The 13,942-nt window shown below is 38.2% G+C and overlaps 1 protein-coding gene across 2 annotated transcripts in view; it reads right to left on the reverse strand.

The window, feature by feature from the left end:
* jade2 (jade family PHD finger 2) overlaps nt 1-13,942 on the reverse strand; it is a 59,695-nt gene that overhangs the window by 17,985 nt on the left and 27,768 nt on the right. For both annotated transcript variants that reach the window (XM_088440927.1, XM_088440928.1), the window contains exons 5-10: nt 9,877-10,022; nt 9,334-9,545; nt 7,542-7,714; nt 7,318-7,429; nt 6,520-6,855; nt 5,747-5,911 (exon numbers count right to left, since the gene is read on the reverse strand). In XM_088440927.1, the coding sequence (XP_088297053.1) occupies nt 5,747-5,911; nt 6,520-6,855; nt 7,318-7,429; nt 7,542-7,714; nt 9,334-9,545; nt 9,877-10,022 (1,144 nt within the window). The remainder of the gene's footprint in view (nt 1-5,746; nt 5,912-6,519; nt 6,856-7,317; nt 7,430-7,541; nt 7,715-9,333; nt 9,546-9,876; nt 10,023-13,942) is intronic.

The raw sequence follows: 13,942 nt of genomic DNA on the forward strand, positions 1-13,942 counted from the left end.
TGCATCATATTATTTGTAGCAGTTGACGATATGAATGCAGTTCACTTGTTTGCCCTGAGATGGTAATGGTGAGTTGGTGGAGTGCACAGAAAAAGAAAGAAAGAAAGAAAGAAAGAAAGAAAGAAAGAAAGAAAGAAAGAAAGAAAGAAAGAAAGAAAGAAAGAAAGAAAGAAAGAAAGAAAGAGACACACACACACACACACACACACACATTTTTCGGATGTTTAATCTGTACATTTTTTACATATCCAATGATCCAGGAAACAATTACAAGTCCACAGGAGCAGTATATTTATTTGGGTGATTATTTTGAGCATGTAAGTTTACTTAAGTTTAGTTTGGGGTCATGCGAAGTGCTTCCTGTGTAATGTCATTGTTAAAGTGCAAACGACATGCCAGCCCAAAGTGGTATCTTACATATGTGTTTTTATGTAAAAAGTACAATGTTAGATGGAGCTAATGTCAATTTTTTTGTTTGTTAGTTCTACGGTGTAAATTGCTGGTGGGAAGTGTGGATGAAACAAGTCAAGATTAAAAGTGAAAGACCAAAGTAAACATCAATTAAAAAAACTATTGTCTCTTAAAAAATGATAGAAATGCATCGAAAACTGCAACAAATAGGGTAGACAACACGGGCTGTGAAAAGATATGTACATTAAAGTTACAGTATGTTAGCACTAATGCTGTTGTCTCGTATCATGTGTCAGTCGCCTTTCGTATCTTGAATTTTCTCTCGTTACTAAAGACAATGAATATACTGTATATCCGCCGAGGTGTTTTGAAGCTGAATTTTTCGTAACAGGAAGCGTTAGCAAAAATGTGCTGTTTTCATCTTTGTATACAAGCTTTCAGGGCATAATTTAAATGTATTTAATTTATAATTGCTGTCCATCTGTAGCCTATAGAACAAAGACGGTCAAACATTTGAGAATTGAAGTTTACTTTATTACACAATTAATAGTGACTGTTTTTTTTTTATCTTGCACTAAACAAATGCGCCTTAAAAACTCAACTCAAGCCTACCTAAAAACTAGTAGATTTGCTCTATAACCAGTTAAAACTAACTGAATGAAAACAGAAAAAGTCCAAACAAAATAAAAACTATGAATCAATCAACCAGCAGATCAAAGCAGATTGGCAACCATCAAAGCAGAATTGTTGTCCATTGTCAAGACAGACACACATTTTGGGGTCCAAAAAATAGCTTTTGCTTATCTGTCACTGCCTTTTGGAATTTTCAACACTTCTGGGACAACACTCAAGGCTGCAGGTTCGACTGTGCACATTTCATCCCATGCATGTTTACACGCGGCCGTAGCGTAGTGACACACTATACATATCAAACCTGTGCCTTGTGTGTATATGTGCCCCCTACCCCATTGTCTTATCAAAGCCGTGAGAATTTAGGGTTTGACTGGCCCTGAATTATTTATCCCCGCCGAGGCCGTGGAAACACACAAGCGGCAATAAATATTTATGCGCAGCCTCATATTTATTTCATTGCGATATCAGAGGGGCAGCTCGCGGGATGGCATCAGGGAAGGAGGAGGAGGTAGAAATAAAAACAGGTGAAAGAAATTGATGAGGGTTACCATTACAGTACAGCGTAGCCATGTTGCAGTACAACATGTGGGAAGTAGGACCGAGGGAAGAAAAGTCGAATAAAAGATGTTATATGAGCTCTACAGGCACACCTTAAAAACATACTGTACTACAGTTTAACATGCCTAAGGACCTATAACTAAAATTAAGGGGAGAATGTAATTTCCTGAGGCATTTTGCATGTGAATGCTGAAGAGTCGAAGAGTTCACTGGCACAGAAAATAACTTGTTTTAAATGATAGAAAAGTTTTTTGTTTTTTTTAAATCCATTCGTTTGTTGGATTCATCATGGAAAACAGGGAATACTCTTGTCAGATTTGGAGAATTTGGAAAATGCATTTAAAAAAAAGTGAATCTGCATTTCAATGGAACTTAAAACTAAGGTTACGGCGGTTTAAGTTTGTTGTAAATGGTCGTAATTGACAGCACATTTTAGAATATATATATATATATATATATATATATATATATATATATACACACACACATATATACATATATATGGGTTAGGGTTAGGGTTGGTCCATGGAACAATATCAGAATCCGACAATATGATAACCTTGAGCAAAAATATCGCAGGATTGATATCGCAGTATTGAAATTACAGCTCTAAGATATATGACTCTAAAATCTTTTTTGGTAAACAGAAACTTTTTCTAAATTACATTAAAAAGTTTTATTTTTTAAACAAAATATATAATACAGCATTTGTTACAATAACAAACATTTACCATGCACAATAATATTAAAAAAATATATATAAATGCACAATATTATGAAAAATAATTGATTTGAAATCAACTACCGTCGAGTGACAGTTTATTTCAAATCAATCATTCAACTACTATGTGTACTAGTTACAGTAAGAGTACAATATGGATTTCATCATTTCATGTAAACAAGGGTTAGCTTTCTTGACCCACACTTTAGCTCGATCGACTGCTCGCGTCCAACCTCGAGCGATATCCGTAAAAGTAGCATAAGCATGTTAGCCACATTAGCCAAGGAAGTTAGCTGCAGTAGCTAACTTACAGTGGTACTGAAGACGACAAACCAGGAAAAGGACGTGATTGGCTGGGCAGCCAAAGAGTACGAGTCCCATCGAGAGGAGGCTTCAGCTTCAGGCTGAAATTGCCTGTTAAGGCAGACAATGCCCTTTCTTCCATTAATAATTGGAAATATTGTCAATTTTGGACATAGTGAAAACCTGATGTTTTATCATGCATTTTCCCGATTCAAGCTTTTATCCTTTCAACGGCAATTCGCTAACAGGGTGAAATATAAATTTTTGTGTTGGGACGCAAAAACCACCAGTGTGTGCTAGCGGGTAATTTATTGCAAGCCTTTCAATGACTTAATTGAGTGGCTTAGCCTGGACTCCCATAATGCAAAGTTCTTGCTACGTGGGACTTCCCAAAAGGCTTCCATCCAAGAGTTAAATGTCAGGAAAGCTTTTATTTTGCTGCAGGGAAGTGTTTTATTTCATGCAACGCATAACATTATATCTGCATATTCCCATCTAAGAAATCTGTAGCATTGAATAGCTGTTCATGTTTTCGTTTTGTTTTTTTGTCAAAAAAGGAAAATTCAGCCTTGGAATATATATTTGTCAATATACCTATGTATGGCTAGAGCTGATGCCACAAAATATTTTGAGTTGTGTTATATTTATATTATATATATATATATATATATATATATATATATATATATATATATATATATATATATATATATATATATATATATATATATATATATATATATATATATATCATAGCAATGATAGTTCATCATCAGCACTTGCTTAAGAATACCACGCTGAACCTAGAAAACTGTATTATTTCCCAAAGTAGTTCTGCAAAAAATCTCGGCGTGATATTCGACTCCACTCTCTCCTTTCGAACACATATTAATAACATGACAAGAACGGCGTTTTTTCACCTCCGCAAAATAGCTAAAATTCGCCCTATTCTTTCTCTTAGCGATGCAGAAACATTAATTCATGCATTTGTTACGTCGCGCCTAGACTATTGCAACATTTTGTTTTCTGGACTTCCCATGTCCAACATTAAAAGCCTGCAGTGTGTACAGAATGCAGCAGCGAGACTATTGACAAGGACGAGAAAGTTTGATCATATTACTCCGATTCTAGCTGACCTGCATTGGCTTCCAATACACGTAAGATGTGATTTTAAGGTGCTGTTAATTACTTATAAAATTCTACACGGTTTAGCTCCTTCCTATCTCGTCGACTTAGTATCACATTATGTTCCGCCCCGACAACTTCGATCGCAAAATGCCGGTTTGCTATCGACCCCACGGGCTAAAAAGAAGTCTGCGGGATCAAGGGCATTTTCCATTCGCGCGCCAGTACTATGGAATGCCCTACCTATGGAAGTTCGCGCAGCCACCTCAGTAGAAATCTTTAAATCCCGACTAAAAACACATTTATATTCAAAAGCATTTAGTTAATTTAGCCTGTCTGTAGCCTTCTTCCTTTTTCTTTTTTCCTGCCCCCCTCTTCCGGCTGGGGGAGGGGGCTAGCTAGATGGTGAGGGTTGACTTGACCGCCTCCATTGGGTCCTGCGTTGGTCGACCATCATGGGTTAGGAGTTCGGCCGTCTGCAGTCCACCTGGCTGGAATGTGGGATGGTTCCTGCCCAATGGCCTTGCCTGCTGTCAAGACATCACTGCACTATATAGCACATTATGTTTTCTGTAATTTATGTTGTTTCTGTGTCTGGTATATGCAGCATCCACTTCAACCTGTGGGCCTGGAAGGGGGCTCCTCCCACCTGTGGTCCCTTCTGGAGGTTTCTGATTTTCCCCTAATTTGGGGTTTTTGAGTTTTTCCTTCCCCTTCTGGGAGCTTTGACAGGGGATGCTGTTGTGTACCCTATACTGAAAAGATGTCTCTGTACGACCTCTTTTCATTCTGTGAAGCCCTTTGAGACTTCGGTGATTTAGGGCTATATAAATAAAATTTGATTGATTGATTGATATATATATATATATATATATATATATATATATATATATACACATATATATATATATACACATATATATATATATATATATATATATATATATATATATACATATATATATATATACACATATATATATATATATATATATATATATATATATATATATATATATATATATATATATATATATATATATATATATATATATATATCTGATGATGTTATGAGCCTTTCAAAATCAGCCCAAGTTGGGTGATAATAAGGCCAGGTTAGTGAAAAATCCCGGGACACCTAGGGATAAAAGTAATACATAAAAGTGTGATTTAACGCTAAACCCAGTGTTTCTGAGTAAAACATGGATGTTTTAAAATAGAGTAAAAAAAATAAAAAATAAAAAAGAACATAAACCAGGCAGTCTTTTGAACAGTTTATGAACTGATGGCTACCTTTAAAAAAATCAAGTTGCGACACAATTTGTGTGTACTAGCTTGATGCTAACATTAGCGCTGGTGTCCAAGAGTAAAGCAGGGAAAGTTTCAAATCAGAAACCTTTCTTGTGAAGGAAAAAAAATCTATCAATTACCCAAACCTCTTATCATTAACCTAAAATTAAATTTTCAGTTACTAAATTTAACTAGCCTCAGTAGTGCTACAAACCCAACATTGTTGCATCAGAAAGGATAAACAGCGTGAAAGGCGTCAATAATGGGCAGAGGGGGCTGGAAAGAGTTCCACATCGCGAGTCCAGCAGTGAATCGATCTCACTCTGACTTGTGGGCCACGTCGCTGTGATGAACCCAAGCGGAGTTAATCTTTGTGACGGCATGAAAGGAATCACTGGAGAGCACTTGTTGAAGCCTCACCACATTGAGCACCTTATCATCATAACAGGTAAGAAAGTGTTCCAGAAAAGATCAATAACCACTGTAAATAAGCACTTCTTAAGTTACCCGGCTGAGGCTAATTTTTCACTGCTTGTTGAAGATGCATTTTTTTGCCTTTTTTTCTCCCAAACACCAAAGTGTTCCATTTCAGCAAGTTCTTTCTGAAAGTCGCAGACAAGTAAATGGCGGCTCTATCATGAAGCCAATCTCTTTTACGAGATATATTGTTGCCTCTTGGAATTAAGCGTTTTTATTTTCACTCACCCTCTCCAAGTCCTGTCGGAGGTGCGTGAACAGCTTGAGTCGTCGATAAAGAACATCCTGTTCCTGCTGGGCCAGGTTGTCCACCTCGTCTCGTTTTAGGGTCACCAGAGGCTGGTTGAAGTTGGCCTTCCTTTTCAATTTCCAGAACTGGTACAGGAAGTCCACCTTAAGAGGAATGGTTTTATTGCATTTACGGCACTAATTGTTATAGACACACTTTTAAATGAATACAAAATTATGAAAAATAAAATACAGTGTATATATATATATATATATATATATATATATATATATATATATATATATATATATATATATATATAGTAAAAAATTAGTAAAAATACACTGAAAATAAATTGACTTTTATGACAGTTAATAATTATTATAATTATGATAATGTCAGGTTATATCAGGCCAACAGAGAAGGCCTTGCTGGCCCTGATGACCCACCACTTATATATATGAACAAAATAGAGTAAAATACTGAAAACACTATTTGAAATAGGCCATGACAAATATTGTACCCATCCAAAGTATTGAGCGACAATGCAAAAGGAAAAATAATACGTCTCTGGCATTAAGTTAATTGAGTTAATATGAAAAGAAAAACGTACTGTTTATCACGGCATTGAATAAAAACATCATAATAAATTCACTGATACTGACAGAAACTTGTAAAATATAGCGTCGCCCCTGAAGAGCTTTCACGTACCCTCATTTGAGAACCACTGCTTAATGTCAAATAAGTTTAAAAAGTCAAATTCTGGAAGTACCTGTGTGATGGGCAGTGCCATGTTCTCCGCCACCTCACCGGGGTCCACTAGTAGATAGAACTCGTCCTCCAGCTCCTGGAGCTTCTGCTTCCTTTGGCTCACCTTGTCCCGCTCCAGCTGGTCCCGCTCGGCCCTCTCTGACACAGAGTACGGTACCGATCTGGGCTCCGGGAGCTCCGGGGTCCACTCGGGTCGGGCCGCTCCGCCGCCGCTGTGCTCCAGACAGAAGGACTTGAAGCGGACCTCATCGTTCTCGGCCAGGATGGTCCTCATCTCCAGACCGTGGTCGAAGGCGCATGTCACGTGGAAGGCCACAATACACAAGGGCATTGAACACTTTCAGGATGGAAGAACCAGAAAAGAATCTCAGGTTATGTTGTCGACACGTATCACATCTATGAAACACATTATGATTGGTCGACTTCTGACCTTGAAGAGTTGACTTAAATGTTTTGTATTTTATGGCAAGTCACCCAATTTTGCCACGATGAAAACTAAAGTGGTTCACAGTTTAGTATCATCAATTCAGCTGTCTTGTAGACTGTAAATAGTTGAAATTTAGTAGCTATCATTCAAAATCTCAAGAGTAAGACAATTTATTCTAAAATGGACATGTTTTATGATGTATCAGGCCCTAAAATAGACATTTCACCAAACTTCCTGTGTCTTCCAGCACAACGTCTTGAGACTTTTATAGTTGGTCAAACAATGATAGATATGCCAACCATATTTCAAGTTGCCAAGAAACTGGCATCAGGTGAAGGATTTGTCGAAAAATGTTGAAAAACTTGTATGCACCTGTATGCATGTTCCGGTGTGCTCTCTACACAAGCTGCAGGACAGAGCCCATCGGCTGCCAGGAATGTGAGACACCTTGGTGATGGGCTCCATTTTTTCCGGACAACCGATGCTCACCTACAACACACATTTGGAGCATTGGAAACACATTTTTCAACACTTTGGAAACTCATTTTTCATCATAACTACGCACATGTGATGATGTAGACATAGTAGTAAGAAACCTCACCTCGGGTATCCATAAGGCACAGCTGACGTGGACCCACTTGGTTCCACTGCGGGTGGGCTTGAGGGCACCGCCTCGCTTGGGGCACAGCAGACACTTGGGCTGTACGCCCAGGGCACACGTTCGACAAAGCCAGTTGCCCTGCGGGACCTTCAGAATGCCGTAGCAGGCCTGCAAAACCGAGAAAAAATGTAAGTTGGCGAAGCTAATGAAGCTTCATTGCTCGGAAAACCTACAGTATTTCTCCCCCTTCCTGATTTGTGTGTGTGGTATTTTTTTTTTTCCATTTATCACTCGCAAAGGTTTCTTTTCATCAAACCAATGTTAACAGCACACTGAGTTAGCCCAAAAATATATGAAATGCAGTTACTAAATCATGATTTTTATTTACCAAGAGAGAAAAAAAAAATCTATCTAACCCTTTGTGAAAAAGTAATTGCCCTGGAAGCTGTTGGCGAGTTGTGGCAACTTTGGCAGCAATAATTGAAATCAAACATTTGCAATAATTGGTGATGAGTCTTTCATACCACACTAGAGGAATTTTAGACCACTTTTCTTAGCAGAATTGTTTCAACTCTGCTCTATTGGAAGATTTTTCAGCATGAACTGCCCATTTAAAGTCACACCACATGATCTCAATTGGATTTAAATCTGGACTTTGACTTGGCCATTACAAAATCTTAATTTAGTTCTTTTTTAGTCATTCTGAGATACATTTGCCGGTATGTTTCAGAACTTTGTCCTGCCGCATGATCTAAAATGTAGATAGCAGAATTTATTTTTCCATCAATCAGTACAATAGTGTATGTCCATTCGATGTCCTGGTCCTGAGGAAGCAAAGCAGCCCCAGACCATCCCACTGTCACACCATCAATTTGCATGTTCATTTTTTATCAAATGCTGTCATTTTTATAACAGATGTAACGGGTTACAACACCTTCCAAAAAGTTCACTTTTTGAAGTCGTGTCTTGTGATGTCACGATCAAGCGAATGAGAGTTCTATTCAAAATATCTTGCACACGCAAGTTTTCGATTCGTGAACGCAGCACAATTTAAAGTCGTTTTACATTTTAAGCGTCAAGCGTCCTCATTCACATCATTTTCTCTAGATTTTAACAATGATGGATGTTCACATCATTTAAAGGTATGGAATAATACGATATGAACGCAAAGACTTGAATGATATTATTGTAGTCACTATTAGGTCATCAAATCAGCGTCAATTCAGTCTGTCAAATGGGTAGCCTGCAGGGATTTTGAAAGTCCTGCAGGTGTCAGTATTTAGTGACACAACATGAACACAGTATCAACCTATCACTATTACTTTGTCTACTGCAAAGTCTTCAACATTGGTTTCTGGTGTTGTTCATATTAAATTACGTTTTTTTTGAGTGCACCTTGCCTCCGGTCTCCCTGCATTGAGGTCGACAATATTGCACCTTGCCAGGACATATTGAGTAGGAACCAGTTAAAACCCTAAGGCCACAAATGGGTGAAGCAGAGTTGTCCCCCTTGTGGGTGGGCGGCCATGGCAGAATAAGTGTAAGAACCATTTTGTGATAGCCTCCAGGTTTCACAGCTGTGTACCCATCTCTCTGCCATACATTAAACAGTTAAATGGATACCATGCAGTGTTCTCGTAATTACCATTAGCATCGCAAGCATTAAAGATAAACGAACCAGGCAAATGTTAGGTGTTGATGTTAGGTAAATACAAACATTATGCTATTAAATCTGGCGCAAGCAAACTTAGCAAGTTTTAGCGAACAAAACCAACTTAATCTAGGACCTGGTGCACGCAGACGTTGCACTTGTCGCAGAAGACCATCTCATTGCCATCCTCGCCCTCAGGCGAGCGGCAGACGTCGCAGACCACGTCCTCGTCGTACTCGATGCCCAGGCCTTCCTCTGCCTCGATGGCCTGCTGCATCTTCTCCTCGCATACACGCTCCAGCTCCACCAAGATGCACTCCATTGTCAGCTCGGCCAACTCAGGCAGCGCTGATAAGCAATGGGGTGGAACAGAGATGTAAGTGGCGAATGCTCATTTATTGGTTTAAAATTAGTGGTAAGAATAGTAGGCCACATTCCCCATTTCATCAAAGGAATTACATCCAAGTATTTAAACCCACAAAAAATCTGTGATATAGTGGAAACACAATTGGTGAACCATGATAAAGGGATCACATTGGCTACTAACAATGTCTAAAGCCAGCTCGTGTCAATAAGCGTCAATTTTTCAAATCGTGGCAAGATTTTGTTGTTCATTTGCCCCAACACAGTTTTGCCCCAACACAGTAATGCGATAATAAAGACAAATGCAAACAATCACCCATCTGCGCAAACTCTTGGTTGACAAGTTCCAGCCAAGCCACATCTGTGTCGTCCAGGTCATAGCAGCTGTACATTTGGCCGGGGAGAGGAAGCGGGTCCACGTCAACCTCATTGTATGTTTCACTTGTTGACTCTGGCAGTAACCTGAGTCAAAAAAAAAAAGAAAAAAAAAAGTTTGATTGAATGCTGACCAAAATGACCTTTGGGACTTTTGACCTAAGAATGACAAGGAAAATAAAACAAAGCAATCTCAAAAGGCCAACTCTGACCCTAAAGACTGAAAGTTTGCCAAAGTAAGCATTCACGCGGAGAATTTAAGGTACCAAGTTACTCTGAGCACTGTCTCCTATCCAGTGCTTCCAGATTAAACGTCTCCACCGTTAACAAGAGAGACAAATGGGGTCATGAACCCTGTGTGACCCGGTGGGAACAAGTCACTCACGACTGACATTAAAGTCCGGTGACACAACAATCACAACAAGTCAAATGCACAGTCATTCACTCACATTTTATTCATCCATGATATCCTCATGAGTTACTGCTTTACAAAGGACTAATGTCAAGATAACAGAATACAAAAATACCTACATTTATTTGCTCATAATCTTTGGAAGTGGTGTACTAGATGCATTTTCTCAGAAGGGGCTTTCAGAGAAAATCCTTGAGTACTTTGTGGGCATGGCTTTCTGGGACTTTTTTTGTACATCCACTCATGTTAGACAATTTATCTACAAAGTTTCTCAAACTGGCTTTGGGAGCTAATTTAAAAAAAAATGTTTCAAGACAGCCCTCCGGGGCAGTTTAAAATCACGCTAAAATGTGTGCTTCAAAACAAAATAGCTGAATTCCCAAGCCTCTTGAGACACAGCTTCATTAATTTTTTGGAGGTTTACCAGTACTTTTGATACATGTGCACAAAATTCTATGGTGCTAAAAAAAATGTTTCTTAAAAGACCCCTAGAAATGTCCAAGAAGAGGCAAAACATTTATACTTTAAACCAAAATGGCTGATTTCCTTCATTTGTTTTTCGGTCATGTCTTCTTGAGACTTTTTTTTGTGGGACTACTCATACTAGACAGCTACCAAATTTCGCTTTGAAAAGCAAAACTGCCTTCTGTGACTGAGTTTTGCTTGTGCTGCATCCTACAATATTTTTTTTCCGGTTCTGACAATAAGCAATAATGGTTGCATTTAAATATGCTTTTACAGCTTCTTTTATCATCTCATCTAAACAGACTGCTCCGATCTATTTCAGTATGGGATTATAATTAAATAACACGGCAAATGGATACCTCACTGTGGATATACACGCAAATACACACACACACAATGAGATGAGAGAATGGTGTTATGTAAGGTGCAAAGCATCTTGAATGTTTTTCTGTTCTTTTATAAGACATTTAAGAGCCCCACACTGTGAGGCTTTCTATTCATTTGTCGCTTTCATTGCTTTCATGATTCACCTCCTACTCAATCATCACCAAGGCCACACTTTTACATAAACACACAAGTCACACAAATGCACAACGCATTACATGCAAAGGTTCAGCGTATTTCTATTGTGCAAGGTGGCACTTGTGACGAACAACTGGAGAAAAGAGCCATTGCATTGACTATATGACACGTGTATTGCAGCGTATGTTATTTTGTGGATTATTTGTCGTCACTTCTGTTTTCCCCTTTGATGGATTCATTTATTTCTGCTGTACAAGGTGGCAATTACAATGGTCAATCAGCGAGGCGTGTCACTGCAAAAATTCCATGATTATATGTTCCAGGGCCTTAATAAGCATGAATTGGCCCATTTATAGATTATTTCTAATGCTTATGTTTATTTCTTTTGTGCAGTGTACATTACTTATGCATTAATCGTACATGACGGCCTTTTGTGATAGAACAGGTATCCAAGTATGAATTTGGGCCTTTTATGGATTATTTCTAGTTGTCATGTTTATTTCTACTGTTTTGTCATGGTGGTTATCATGACTAACTGGCGTGAGGCACAAGCTCAGTTTTTACCTCCTTGTGAAACAATCATCCTTTGTCAACATGCAAGTGTTGACATAAGACGGTTTCCCAGTGTGGGCTGAACTCGTCTGACCCCAAGAAGGTTTTTGACGCACACACAAGCTCCTAAAAGAGTGATGAAGTCTGATTTAAAAAAAAAAAAAGTGTGTATGCAACAGCAGAAAAGTGTGCAACAAGCTAGGAATAATATTAGGGGGTTAAGAGTATCAAGTGATTGATGTTGGACTGATGGATTAAATGCAAAAAATAAGAAATTTTACTCCTTCAGCAAAGCAGAAGCCACAAAGGCTCTTTTATGTGCTTATTAATTTATGGCTTCATTAAAAATGCAGTGCAGATACACACTGTAGCAAATAACCTTGCGTACCAGCAAATCACACAGTAAAAAAAAAATAGTATGGTAAGAAAAAAAGCGAGCAATTAGAAGATGTCTCCCCCAGATGCAGACGTGGCTTCAGCGGAAAGGAATGTGCAGAAACACAGAAAAATGTGAGGAACACACCGAAATAACAAAACATGGGTAAATGGCGACAATGAAAAATTGAGTTCTCAAGTACTTTTTTTTTGTCCTTCCAGCCAGAGAATGATTTAAAGTTTTATGGCTGAAAACAAAAGCGGGATTTATATCTTGAAAATGTGAGTTGGCCCAGTGTTGCACTGATGAATTAGGAACATTGCGGAAAAAGTGCTGCAATAATGAACTACAACCTACAGGACAAAATTGGAACTACATTTTCATTTCAACCAGTGTTCATTTGAAAGAAATCTCTTTTAAATGGTGTTCACCCATGCGATTTCTGTGTGGCTCAACAGCCTTATTCTTGAAATACAATGAGCCAAAAGTAGGAATTTTAATCAAATGTACAAATGTAATGTGTAAACATGTCAATTTTTGAAAACTAAAACAAACTTTTTGTTTTAAATCCCTGAATCAAGACTAGGGATAGGCAACCTTTAACATTCAAAGAGCCATTTTGACCTGGTTTCCATGGATAAAACAACACTGTGAGCCGCAAATAATTTATTACATCTGAAATGAAGATGTTAAAATAAATATATTCTTAGGATAATTATGGTAATGGGGCGAGTGGCGGGGTGGAAGCGGACGCAATCTGTTGGGTGTTAGCAGCCAGAGGTATTGCTTACAGTAGCTTTTTTAAATCATGGTTGTACCACAATATTTTCATTAAAAGAAGCAAGCTGACCGAACCGACGTCTGAATCCATCCGTGTTCACAAACAGGGTCATTAAGATGAGATTTATTCTGTGTTAAGAATTCTTCAAGCGCTCCAGTTTGTAATAAAAATATTTGCTTTTCATCCAGGAGCCCGCACTTTATTTCCATTCCCTGTTTAGCTTCACTGTTCGTCATTCAACTCTTGGCGGTGTTTGTATTAACCAAGGTTTTTACTTTCTTGTTTTCAATAAAAGAACTAGCAGACTGACCTAACGTTTGAATCTAACCCTGTTCCTATGCAGGGGCATTAAGATGACATTTATTCAGCGTTAGGAATTCTTTTAGCACTTCAGTTTTTAATGTTTGGTCAAATCTAACTGTCTGCTTTTAATGTAGAGGGCCGCGCTATATTTTCGTTTCATGTTTTTATTTTCCCGAAACTGATTGGCTATCTCGCATCATGTTTTGTGTCTGATCGCACCAAACACGTCCTATAAATTTCACCCCATTACCCAACCACGCAAACTTCTTTGACTACAATTTAAATGTGTTGCTTGCTACGCCGTCCTACGTAGTCGATCTAAACCAAACATTATTTATTTTCCCAAACCACGGAGAGCTGCAACATAAGGATGAAAGAGCCGAAGGTTGCTGACCCCCAAACCAGAATCACAAAATTCCGAGATACTCCGACTTCTTTTAATCCTTTTTAATCAGTTCCCGGAGAGTAATTAAAAAGAACCAAACCAGTAATAACTTTGGACACGGAAAATTGTCATGTTTGCACTGGAAAATATTTGATTAAAATCATAAATATGTGTGCATGTGTGTCTGCATACGTATTTTTCAAAACATCAT

This window comes from Hippichthys cyanospilos, chromosome 18 (genome assembly GCF_059441005.1).
Source record: "Hippichthys cyanospilos isolate Australia breed blue-spotted pipefish chromosome 18, RoL_Hcya_1.0, whole genome shotgun sequence".
Classification (NCBI taxonomy): domain Eukaryota; kingdom Metazoa; phylum Chordata; class Actinopteri; order Syngnathiformes; family Syngnathidae; genus Hippichthys; species Hippichthys cyanospilos.